The sequence below is a fragment of the Dreissena polymorpha genome, chromosome 10, assembly GCF_020536995.1.
Source record: "Dreissena polymorpha isolate Duluth1 chromosome 10, UMN_Dpol_1.0, whole genome shotgun sequence".
Classification (NCBI taxonomy): Eukaryota; Metazoa; Mollusca; class Bivalvia; order Myida; family Dreissenidae; genus Dreissena; species Dreissena polymorpha.
The window spans coordinates 85,233,988-85,247,893 of NC_068364.1; the positions used below are offsets into that span (position 1 = coordinate 85,233,988).

At 32.3% G+C, this 13,906-nt stretch overlaps 1 protein-coding gene across 1 annotated transcript; it reads right to left on the bottom strand.

Annotated features, from left to right (window-relative positions):
- Positions 1 to 2,372: 2,372 nt before the first annotated feature.
- Positions 2,373 to 9,034, bottom strand: LOC127847429 (uncharacterized). Its single transcript, XM_052379335.1, has 4 exons — positions 8,914 to 9,034; positions 6,809 to 6,851; positions 4,424 to 4,594; positions 2,373 to 3,666 (listed from the first exon to the last, which is right to left on the bottom strand). The coding sequence occupies exons 1-4, from the start codon at positions 8,932 to 8,934 to the stop codon at positions 3,440 to 3,442; spliced, it is 462 nt and encodes a 153-aa protein (XP_052235295.1). The 5' UTR covers positions 8,935 to 9,034; the 3' UTR covers positions 2,373 to 3,439.
- Positions 9,035 to 13,906: the final 4,872 nt, after the last annotated feature.

The following is a 13,906-nucleotide window of genomic DNA, read 5'->3' on the forward strand; positions in this document are numbered from 1 at the left end:
AGGCCTCTCAGAGTCCAACTGTGTCAGGTTGACAAGGTGAAATGTCTCTTAGAGTAATGATGGAGTTATCGGATGTAAGTAGATGATTGATCTGCGTATATGGGCCCCGCTCTGGGAAACGGGGGTTAATGCTTGTGAGTAAAGTGTCGTCCCAGTTTAGCCAGTGTAGTTCACACTGGCTTATCAGGGACGAAATTTTCCTCTTTAATGATATTTTTTTCGTTTAAAGGAAGATCTTATTCTAATAGTATCGGCCCTATGAAAAACGTTCGTGGAATTTATAGCAAAGTTCTTGTTCTATTGTGAAAAATCGACGGAAAGTCGCCTTCCGTCATTACTGACATCTGGACGTCCGGAATTACACACTTCGATTTTGGGGTCTTATTTGTAAACCTTGGTGGGAATCGAACCCGTGACCTCCCGGTCGCTAGGCAGACACCATATCCATTACACCATGGCGACCTGCTGGCATTTTAATGAAGGTTTTGTTGTTATATCCAAGAATACAAATTAAACTAAAGATTAACGAATTAAACATGTATGTTTTTCAATCTTTTCACTGAAAATATTTAGATGTTTTCATTAACCGGGCCGAAACTACGGATACACATGCTCATTAGCAAAATCAAGTTTAGGCGGAAAGTGTCGTCCCTGATTAACCTGTATGAACTGTACGGGCTAATCTTTGACAACACTACACACATGGATTAAGCCCCGTTTTGCCAGAGCAAGGTTAATATATATAATCTACACTGTCCATCAAAGTTGTTCTTGGTCAGAACGTCTCTTAAAGTCATTATGGTGCAAGTAGGTCATCGTGTGCAGACGCCCTTACGTAATCAAAGTCACCATTTTTATATTACACACCTGCTACTAGCATTTGAGTCTATAACACATGGTGTGCATTGAATTTGATAAGTAATATTTTATTATGTAGATATGTTGCAGAATTATGTCCTTTTTCACCATAATAATTTCTGTTTTTATGCAACTACTCCATATGTCTATATCTGCTACAGATATTGAAATAAAACTCAGCATGTGTGTTCCAGCTCGCCAAGAACATTCACTGCCGAACACCTATAAAAGTTACGAGCTTTTAAGCAAGATTCTGCCCCTTTTGTTTTTTATAAAACTACTATTAAGGTTTGCATGCAAGACGAAATGAAGGTTATTTTTTGCATGTAACAAGTACATATGCTATATCTTTTATTCAATTGAAACTTAACACATGTCTGAGAATCATTAGGTAACTACCATAAATCTGACCTGCAAATTAGAAGCATACAGCTTACTTTATACAATTTAGGTTAACCCTTTGCATGCTGGGAAATTTGTCGTCTGCTAAAATGTCGTCTGCTGAATTTCTAGAATTAGCATTTTCTTCAATTTTTTTTCAAAGAATACTATAAGAATAGCAAACAGTTTGGATCCTGATGAGACGCCACATTTTGTGGCGTCTCATCTGGATCCAAACTGTTTGCAAAGGCCTTCAAAATTCGGTTCCAGCACTGAAAGAGTTAATTGAAATGTTGTGATAAACAGCCGTGTTACTTAAGTAATATGAGCTAAATAATCATACTAGAAAAAGAAATCAGAAAATTGATGAACTAGTATACTGTACTGGCTTTTCCAAATTAGCCTGGTTCTTGGAAAACTAGGCTTAATGCATGTAAGTAAAGTGTTGTCCGAGATTGACCTGTGTTGGGACGAAACCTTCTGCTTTTATGGTAGTTTTTGTTGAAAGAAAGACTTCACAACAAAAATCCAGTCTAAACGAAAAGTGTCGTCCATGATTAGCCTGTGCGGACTCAACAGGCTAATCCAGGACCAAACTTAAGGCAAATGCATTATATCCCAGCAAGGCTCAAATCAATACAGTATGATAAAACATGACCCCATAATTTTCACGGGTGAACACCCATAAGGAGGATGACCCGCAAAAGTTTATCCCCTCACTTCTTAAATCACCCTTCATTTTGAACAAAAATCCGGAGGCAGTTGAGGTTTGAAGTGTAGTTTAAATGAAAAACTGTTCGTATGAGCCTCGCTCAGGTAAAACTGGGCTTTATACATGTGCGTAAAGTGTCGTCCCAGATTAGTTTGTACAGTCAGTATTATACATGTGCGTAAAGTGTCGTCCCAGATTAGTTTGTACAGTTAGTATATTCAGTTTAGGCGGGATGCCACTTTAATCAAATGAATTTAGTCCAGTTTGCCAAGAAGAAGGCCTAAAATGACTTAGTTGAAACAAAAACAAGATGGACAAAATAATTAAGACTCTTGCTATTTGTTTCACGTGATTTTTTAGATGTGCAACTTATGTTCCATGTTCACTACCCATGGAACTGATCGATGAACAAACGAATGCACAAGAAAATAATTTTATTTTCTGTTCAAGACAAAGGGTTTACAGACATGGAAAGTGTTAAATGCTTTTCATAAATGAGAATCAATTTTATCAGACAAGTTACCACATTTAACTCTGATAAGAACTATTGCAATGCATTAATTTATGATTTAAAAATAATGAGCACTTTCAGGGCTTTCTGACCTAGTGTTATACATGTTTAAGCTCTCTGAAAAATACATGAATAGGCTATGCTGCACCCATTTCCAGGGGCCATCAAGCTAAATTTGGGACTGGTCTTCAATTACAAAAATCTAAATTGATAGGAACATGCACACTTAAAGTCATGTCTTATTATTGTATGCAGATAAGAATTATTGTGTTGAGGTATAACACATAATAACAAATACATTTTTGCGAATTCTTAGAGCATGGAGATTTGTAAGACAATATCATTATAGAACTGTAATATTCGAAAGAATTTACTTTAAGTGACACCATTTAAGACATTGAGTTTACACTTTTGACGAATAATCATTGTCTGCCAAGTTAAAAATCAATATCAAATAGAATTGTGTGTGTGCATAATTGTTGGATGAAAATTGTGTAGCCTCTATATGTAAGTTATTGTATTGTGGAATCGAATATTAACAATATCAATTTGTACTTTGCAGGGTAAAATGTTAAGTTTTAATATTAATTTAAGATTTATGTAGTGTGTGGAACTTAAATTTGTTTCCATTAAAATATTTCCCGTTGTTTGAAGTGGTTTTGCCTTCATTAATTGTTGTTGAATAACATCTATTTGAAATTTTTAACTAAGTTTGTAAAACTTGTTATTTACGTTTGATTTAACAATGAATAACATGTAAGAAGTTTTCACCAGCCTGTCTTACTTAATTAAATGACCAATCAATGTAGACATATTGCTATGGCAAAATTAAGCTAAAGAATTCATCATGTAATATACAACAAAATGTATAATCCTATCCTGACAACAGTTAACGTGACAGCAGCAGCTTGCGCTCAACAATATGCAATGCATTTGCTGTATTTTACATTTCTGAATGCATCACATCAATATTTCCACTAATTATTGCAGCACTCCCCGTCTGATCTATCCAAGAAACTAGCCATGGTGTTTGCAAAGTGGTGGCAGTTGTTGTTCAACATGTGATATTGAAAATTCCTGCTGAATTTCTTAGCACAGTTCTTAGCGCATTCCAGTTTCACACGACTGTAACCAGCTGGCTCGCTGTAAATTTCAGGATTACAATTTCGTCCTAGAGGGCTTGTTCCAAAGGGATCCACTCCTTCTACAATAGTTATAAAACAATTCACATCGAATTATCATATTCTATTTTCAGAAATAAATCACCGTTTTTCTTAACTGTAAACTGAGATTTTTATTATTTTCTGTACTAATTTTGATTAAGTTTCTAGTTTTAAACAGTTACCATATAACTTTATAAGCGCATATAAATTGTATTCTATGTAAAGCTTCAAGCTGATTTTTTTTAACCTACCAACCAGGTAGGAAATCTAGCCGCTACTCAATAAAAACTTGTTTTTTCTTACTACTTTATCAATGCAGTGATAAACTATTTACCTTATAAAATATTAATATTAATTATCATTTTAATTGTTGCATGTAACACCCGTCTTCCTACCTCAAAGGTAAGGTAACTCACTGGTCAAGGATAAAAATGGGCCATAAGACAGCATGTCCAGTCTGTATTATTATTTTGACTTTTGATGCGCAAAATTACCTTGACCTGGATTGTTCCCATTTGCAGACAACACACAATGCCATATAGGTTGACGACTTTGCAAAGTTATATTATCAGCAACAATTATCCAAATGTGTGGGTGCTTATAAGAGTTGGGAAAAACTGACTGATGGATGGACTGACTGATGATTTGGCTGGATAGACACGGAGGCACCTATCGATGTCCCCTTATTTGTGGAAGTGTGTATTGTGTACATTCATTGATATAGTGTAACTAGTGAACCAACCATTAACCGTGTATATAACAAATGCCAACAATTTATTTAAAGAAACAAACACCTACCATCAATCCATTCGAAATAATATCCGCAGTAGTACACAAATCTGTGTACCAGACGAGTGGTGCTGACTGTGTTTAAAGATCGCTTTCCTTTATTTTTTCCCTTTCCTTTGGTACAACTAAGGTTTGAGTGACCATAATAAAATGGAACTGCTAGGCCACTCTCCAATTGTTCTGCAATTATTGATTCAAATATGGATTATACAAAAAATAAGCAAAATTACTCCAAAAATACTGTCAAAAGAGTTGCTATTGTACACTTAATATCATCAAGCAATATACACAGTCTATGTAGATACCTTCAAAAATAAGAGAATTAATCTTTGCACAAGAAATGTAAAAAAAGGGCAATAACAATGTTCATGTTTATCCTCAACAGAGTTATGGTCCTTGTACTCTGCACTTCCCATTTAAGCCCTTGCTCTTGAGATTGAGTTTGGTGTGAATTCCTCCATGACTTCGAGAGTTATGCTGCACACAAGAAAGTGTGTCAAAACGTGAAATATTTGTATATATTTTTCATGATGCAATATAAATGTCTGGATTGTCAAGAGGATAAAGTGGTAGTCTTTGTATCTTGACAATCCTGGTTCGAATTACGTTGGTAAAAACTTTTTTAATCATTTTTTATGTTGAAATTGTTGTCATCGTGTTAAACTTGAGCTCTCTTGAATTCTGTTAGATTTATCAAATTGAGAAATTAAGTGAACTACATTGAAAATGCCAACAAATCTGTGAACATGGCCCTTAAAATACTTTTGACCTTTTACCTATGCCACCAAACCTCTCTTTGACCTTGACCTACTATGGAATGGGTGATCTATTTTGGTTATGCAAAATTTCGTATTTTGTCTAGCAAGAAAAAAAACTCTTATACTTACATAATTATTTTTAACAAGCATTGTAAATCCAACTAATTAATCCAATAATACTGCGTATTGGATTTAACCAAATTCGTTCTTCTAATATTTTCAAAGTTGTGACCTAAGCTGCCTGTCTGACTTGATTTATTGTAATTATTATTGCTAATGACCATTTCTGTTTCACCTTTTTCTTTATTTTAAGCAAAAATCACCTTCTTCTCGTACTCATTGAGTGTAATTCTGTGATTTTGATTTATGAATTATCTTACACTTTTCTGTGGTTTATATGGAAATATCAGTTATTTGAAAATGATTCGACTTTCGATCAGTGAAAAATAACAGTAAAATTATCCATATTTGTCACCGATTACCGTGAAATGATGTTGTTCTTATACATCATGTCACGAGGTTATAATTCCAGTGAAATTTGCTCACTGAATTGTTTTAAAAAGTAAAAAATAAACGGTGGAAAAAGCTTTAAATAAAAATAAAAATGTTGTGTTTGTGTGTGTAGATTATTCATTTGTATTCACTCATTACCATAGAAAGCACATATTCTCTATGATAAGTCGTGAATTAAAATATATAATCTAGTGTGAAACTAAAAACTATGCTCTATTTTGTCAATGTTCTCGTTAACTGGAAACATTATTTGATTCATCACTGGCAGAGTAATTACTTTTCGATATTTTCATGATTATTTAACATAAACATTTTTATCGAAAACTTTACTTAAGGCGCTAATGTGATAACAGCATACGTAATTAACGTGATTTTACCATGAAATCTTTTGAATTTTGTTATTTATTAAATTTTAACTCTTTATGGGGAAACAAACTAAATTTTATTTCCTTATTTTTGTTTGATTCACGTGTGGAAGGTTGTGGTATTGTTTGTTGCACTGCATAAGGGCAAATGAGATGTACGCTTACAAATCAGGACCAAGCTAGATTTATTTACGAAAAGTCGGATAATAAAAAAATGAAAAAATACATGCATATTGGGCATTATGGATTAACAAATTGTGACCCAGCGGAGCTGTTATTCCAAAAAGTAGGCCAGAAACCTCTCATTGGACTAATAATGTTTTTTGGTTTTGCAACAAACAAATAGTCAAGTTATTTATCATAAAATAAGATTAAATAGAAGTAAAAATGGGAATGTTGTTTGTTTGTTTATAATGGAACAATATTATTATGTCTAAGTAAATAGTATGATATATGTTGTTTCAGATATAAAATTTGTTTGGCTTTAATATAAGTGTTATAATAATGGGAAAAACTATTTAATGAATGAAATTCAGCAAAATCATTATATTATATTCAATATTGTATCAGAAATGACAATCGGACTAGCACATGTATGTTTACCTTGTCTGGACCTTACATTTGGTAGTCCTGAACAGTTGAAATACCTTTAATGTTGGGCCCTGTATTTGAAAATATACCAAAATCCGGGATCAAGTCAATTTAAGGTATAATTTGAAATATAATAGATAAAGTTTAGGTGTTTTAAACTATTTTACCTTTACAGCATTTAACCGTAGCCACACAGACGAACACAGCAACCTGGAGAAAAAATCAATCAACATAATATCATGCAAATGTAATTTATTGCAAAGAATTGTGTGATACTTTTGGTGGTATTGAACTTGGTTCATTGTCGGAACCAACATTCACTCAAAGAAGCTTAGCTTCTTGATAAATAGTCAAGATATTGTCTATCAAAACTTCATACTCATGTATTATTAGCCATGCATTTCATTGGTTGTGCGTCCAAGTAAGCTTTAAAATTAAACAAATCAAACCACATGGTACTCAAACCATTCCACATGGATGATGTACGATAAATTAAAATTATATGTCTATGCTTCATTTAATTTATAAGAGTATTTACATGTTTGGTTAAATTTCCTTTTCTAAAACACCGCTAATCATTATGTATATCAACATAATTATGAACGACAATTACAGTATCCCAGGGACGTTAAGTCATTGTAATTTGATTATATATGTATTTCTTACTCTAATAGTATCGGCCGTCCTCATAATATCGTGCTTTTAACGAAAATTCTTCAGGAAGTGCTGGACTGTGATTACATCTTTAGCTTTTAAGTTATAAATACTATCGTTTAAGTTTTATATATAATAATAACTATTATAGTATAAACATTGTATAATATCTTTAATATAATATCTTGTATATATCCTTTAATATAATATTGTATAATATCTTTTATATAATATCTTTTATATATCATTTAATAAAAAATCTTTTTTATCTAAGTAATTGTCTTTTGATTTTTAGTAATAAGTGTCTATTGGAAAAGGTTATATGTTCTAATCATATCAGTTGCACTTTCTTTTAATTATCCTGACGATTTTTCATTTAACATCGCCAGTTTTTGAAATAAGTTTTATAAGTAGTAGTAGTGTTATTATGTGCTGTATTGTATCATATGTTATTGTACAACACCATTGAATATTTTTATAAAAATAGGCGTTTAATCAAATACAATGTTTCAAGTTTCAAAGTTAATGTTTTTATTTTTTATTTTTAGATGTTGTAATTTATTCGATGGTTATCCAAGACTATTAGGACGATCATTCTCATGATGTTCGTTGGAAAGTAGGTCATGTTTATTCCAGGGTGATTCTATGATTTTAGGGAGCTAAGTCTAGCCATTATTTTGTCAAAACATTGCCGATTTAAATGCAGTTTCGCTAGTATGTCAAAGAATCTACATTGAACTAAAGATTAACATATAACGCATGCGTTTGTTTCCTTCCGAAATTCGTTTGTATTCATTTATAGGGCCGATACTACGGATAAACATGCTAGTTGTGGTTTTGGATATGTATAGATAATTTAAGTTGTTAGTGATTCATATAGATTTATTTAAGCATTCTATGAATAATTAAGTGTTATACTCAAAACTGGCAAAGCGAATTAAACAATTTGTCTGAGCACCATAAGTTCATAACAAATATTATAAGATACTGTAAAAAAAATAACAATATATTTAAATTTAGAACAGAAACCATTGAAGCATCAATTGCTTCTTCTAAATGTCGATATATTCCAATCATACATTGAATGTCGAACTAGGTAGTCATTAAAAAATCTAATTAAATAACAGATTATGCAGTTTTGTCATATTACTTTTGTTATTCCCAGCCAAAAGCCGAGGAATTATTAAAATTGGCATTCTCCGTCCGTCAGCCAGTCACTCAGAACGTCCGTCTGTCAGTCTGTCACACAATTTTGAAATTGGAGGGGGATATCAATTCAAGAAATTTGCTTGTTATTGATTGTGAGATCCATGCTTTTTGCATGTATAAAACATATCCAATTACTTGCACAGTACCTTGTAAAATGGTTACATCGGATCAATTCCGTTAAAGAGTTTGTATGTGTTTAATGGAATCAACAAATAATAAAATTATACATTGTCTATATACCATAAATAGCATACACTGTTAAATATGAAATTGTTTATGAGGCAACTAACATATAAAATAGTATATTTCTATAATGTGTATTATTGTGCCTGTGGCTTTATTTATTTTGTTGAATAACATGTGTCTGAGTTTTATATTGCAGAAATAGAAAAATAAAATAAAAACTTACTAAAATCAGAAGAAGTTTCATTCCAAATTGTGTTGACACTGCTAACAGAATGTTGTATAATTATCCTTTAAACAGTATATTTCATTGAGTCTATATAGTCCCTCTTTCGAAGGACAGGAATAGCATACTTAACGCAGAAATAAAGTGGCGCATCTTAAACCACTTTACTTCATGAAGAACCCACTTTTGTAATTTTAGGAATTGAGCAATTCCTGAGTGTTCATTCCAAACTGGCTTGTTTTTCTACATTTTTGTCTAATTGAGATTCTGTGAAAAGATGAAATTGAGGAATTCTATACTTAATAATTGTTAACATATTTTTAACCTCTGTATATGTAGTTAGGGTGGGGCATGGAATGAACCAAACAAGGTCTTGAGGTTTTAGTATTTTTGTATACGCCTGTAAGCATATCAGGCGGTATTTATATATATGATATATATTTGAACAGAATTAAATACTTACAACACAACAAATTAACATAAAATTTCAACATTTATTCCAGTACATTCAGAACACCAATAAAATGTTGCAAAATTCACAAATAAATCTGTTCTGCAAATAAATAAAATTCATTAAAGATGCAGAAAAAAGAACTATGCAAATAATCAAACTCACCATGTTGGGATAATAAAATGTGAGTGAAGAAAAAAAGACTATAACTGCAATAATAATAAGTTCATGAAATTTGTCGTGTGGCAGTCAGAAAGCTAAGGACAGCATGATAAGTAGTTTTCAATCTCAAGCCCCATGTTTTTTAAGTTTTGACATATACAAATATAAAATCACAATATATTGCTGGACGCACACAGGACAATTGACAGCATTTTACAAAAGTTGCAAATGCATAAGGGACATAAACACTAATATATGATACTTAGACACAGCCTACATGTGATATTTTGATTTTGACTGAATAAAATACTGTACTGCTACCACACTGAAATTTTCATTTGTTAATTAAGAATTGATCAAATAGAGAGATACCTTACATTCACTTTAGACCACGCATTCAAAATAAATCACACACTGTAATACTTTTAATTTACTGTTTAACTTAAGCTCTGCCTCTTTGTTTTTTTTATCTGCTACTCCAGAGCCAGTTGCTATAATTTCTTTTTTCATTCCATTAATCTGGTTTTCCAGTAACAATTCTCAGAATTTCCCTATTTATTCCATTAGTCGTGTAATCTACTACCAATTGTTAGAATTTCCCTCATTATTCCATTAATCTGGTAAACCATTGCTAGCTGTTAGAATTGCCCTAGTTATTCCATTAATCCGTTACTACAGTGCCAACTCTCAGAATGTCCCTATGTATTTCATTAATTTGGTACCCCAGTACCAGTTGTTTCCCTCTTTATTTGATTAATCTGATACTCCAGTACCAATGTTCATAATTTCCCTCTTTATTTCATTAATCTGGACTCCATTTCAAATACTGCAAAGTTCCCACTTTATTCCATTAATCTGATACTCCAGTACCAATGCTCATAATGTCTCTCTTAGTTCCATTAATCTGGTACTCGAGTTTAAATGGTGTAAAGTTCCCACTTTATTTTATCAATCTGCTACTCCAGTGCCTATTCTCAGAATTGTCTCATCTATTCCATTAGTCTGCTACGACAATATTTCTCTATTCAAACACCTTTATTTCCTACTTCAATGCAAAATTTTAGGTGTTCCCATTGAATAAAAAAATATATATAAACCACACTATATTTGTCTAATGTTTGTATCAAATGCTCACCTTTCTGACCCAAAACACGATTTATGAAATCGCAATCTTGTCGGAATAAGATTATTTCATTCCTAGTGAAGTTTACAAGTATATATGAGAAAACCCACAATCCGAAATAAGTTTTGGAACCGTTTGATGCCTTTAAACAAATTATTGTTACAAATCCACCACGTCCAAATTGTTTACCCTAAAATCTAGAGAGTCTAGTATGTTTCGTCACAGAAATTACTTCAGACGAGATGTATAAGTAATGGCGTACTCATGTGAATATAAATAACAAGAAATATCTTTAAAAAAAGATATACGCCGTTGATTGTGGTTGGAGTTGGTGAAAGGTAAAGAGTTCAATGAATGAGATCAAAGATAACGAATGTCTTTTTCTGTAGAGTTCTTAGCTGCATCACACGCAGTACGGGATGATACGCGGAGTTTTCGCGGCTTATTTAACATTATTACATATTGCTGGTCATAAACCTATAGATACAAAACAGAAAACCAAAAGAAGAATGGACGTGAAATTAAAACATATGAGTCAACCGGCCACACGCGAAGTATCCGTACATATTTTAAATATTTATACGCGCGTTTTTCGAACAAACCTGTGTTAGTGGTTTGTCGGACATCGCTATTTGATTCAATTATTAACAGTATCGAGAATCATCGCGCTCATGCTTAATACATTAGTCAATATAGTGGAATAATTCTTGTTAAGGTGTGTTGCTGCAGTTTTGCTGTTTTTTTTCCATCTAATCGATTTTGTCCAAAATTTATATTGAAGATATATATACAAATACTACATGAAAAATGAAATACAAACATAGGGTCACCGGCCTTGTTTTGATTTTATTCACCATAATATCACATTTATTTTTTCAATAAAACTGAAAAATCTCTTATTGCGTAAAAATAATTAGTAACCCATGAAATTGGCAACATGAAGATATTACATAAGCTAAGATGCATTATATACCATTTAATTAAACCACACAGCACCAATAAAATGGAGTACACAGGTTAAATGTTAAGGTTATTATTTTTTACAGTGTTTATGTCACCCCAAAAAAACGTAATTTTTTACTTTTGTAACCACATTAATGGAATTAAAAATTGTTCTGTCTAATAGAATCTGCGAAACTGATCAAATATGTTTATCTTCGTATTATCATCATAAAACACAAATAAAAAAGGGGGTCACCGCACTTTTAACAGATATTTTTTGTTTTAACAAGCCCTACCGTCTGCGTCAAATTTCATAAAATACAGCACTTAGGCAAAACCCAAGTACCGGTACATAGATTGTTAGAAATATGCATAAACATCAGACATTGTTTACAATCTTAACTGGTATCACAACAGCTTACCAAAAGACATTAATAAAAAACAATATTTAATCACAAACATAAGACCATACAGTATCAAACTCGACCTTCATCATTAATAAATTACATGTACTTGTTCACAGATTTTGGCATGTTTGGAAGTTTGTGAGTATATGCTTTAAATTGTTAAATGTAACTTACAGGACTAAAAAGCTCCAGTAAAAAACAAGAATGAAACCAAAGAAAGAAAAAAAAAGTAAAAAAAAAGTTAACCCCACCTGGGATCGAACCTCTAACAATTGTATTATGAACCTACTCGGTTCATTTCTGATGATACTGATAACAAAAATATTGAGTTGTGATAATCGCATCATCGGTGTAGCTATAAATATATCCTTGGTTAAATAAACTGCCGCTACACCCCTTACATTAAACAAAAAATAATATTTATCATGGTATTGTTGAAAACACATTAAGAATCTATTATTGACATACCATAATTATATCGCTGAATATCTTCATTTAACATATTTCTGGTGTAAAGAAAGTTCCAGTTCGTCTAGTTCACGCGATAGCGTCTATATTATATAACGATTATTTTACTGGCCGCAAACTGACCCTGATACCTTTCGGGTTGGAATGAAATGCATTAACGTGAGCCCACGCTTCCACTGCTGGAACGACGGCTTGTTTAAAACTTTATACTTTTACATGTTAAATGTTCAATTTCGAAAACAATTTAAACTGTTGTGGCCAAAACGAATATCAGGATAGGGAAAAACGATACTTTAATGAACTAAAATATACTAGAACACAGACGGGAATATGGAAGTAATTACTAAATATGAGAACATAGCCTTTAAGTACAAACGCTATTGCGCTAGCAATCCTCTGAAAATAAAAGGTGCACGCACAAACCGTATTGATGTCTGTGTAAAACTGTTCTATCTATCAAGCCTTTTCATTATAGATAAAATTGTTTCATGCTGAACACGCAGTAAAACAGTGTTACAAAGACGCGGACATGTTTCCAATGTTTTGGTGGTATGCTCAAATCAGCCAATGGAATAAATGAAGTGTATTCATTTGTGTCTAGCCGCGGTCAGGTCAGGTAAGGTCAAAAGTGACATTAAACAGCTATTTCGAAAAATAGGCTAAGCTGGTTCAGATTTCATAGAATTTTATGTTTTTAATGGAAGTCTATTCTAAACAAAAATATAGTCTAGGCGGAACATTTCATCCTGATTAGCCTCTGCGGACTGCACTGGCTAATCTAAGACAATACTCAACGCACATACATTAAGACTGGTTTTGCCCTTGCTCTCATATTGTGTAATAAACTACGATAAGTAAGTATTGTTGTTATCAATATTCAGTTGCGTTGGGTTCGTGTAAATTGTAGGTCATTTTAAGCATGCGCAGTAGAGTAAGGTAATATAGCAATTGCGACAAACTTGAAATACAAACAGCACTGTTCTATTGATTGACATCATTGTGGTTATCTGGTGAAGTGGTTGACGTTTTAGTCAATAGTTGTTTAAGTCTGCAGGAAGCATTCAAGCGATCTGTTTACCAAATCATCAAGTACTGTACTTGTTCTTCTTAGACATTGAACAAAAACTAACTGAAAAACATATTTGGCATTCCTAACCAATATTCAGTTACGCTTGCAAAATTCTTTTAAACAAGTGGTAAAGTGGCTTTTCTAAAAGTTATGTTATGAAAACTTTTCAAAGAAATTGTGATATAGGTCATGTTCTTCTTATTAGATTGATAATACATTGTGTACAAGCATACATATGTTTGTTGAGCATTGATAAAGTGTTAATATTTTCTATTTTCATGCAGTTTTTTTCGAACGCATTATTGTGAATTCTGTCATAAATGATTTTTTAATTATTATTTTATGTTGTGTTTTTTCACTTAAATAGTAGG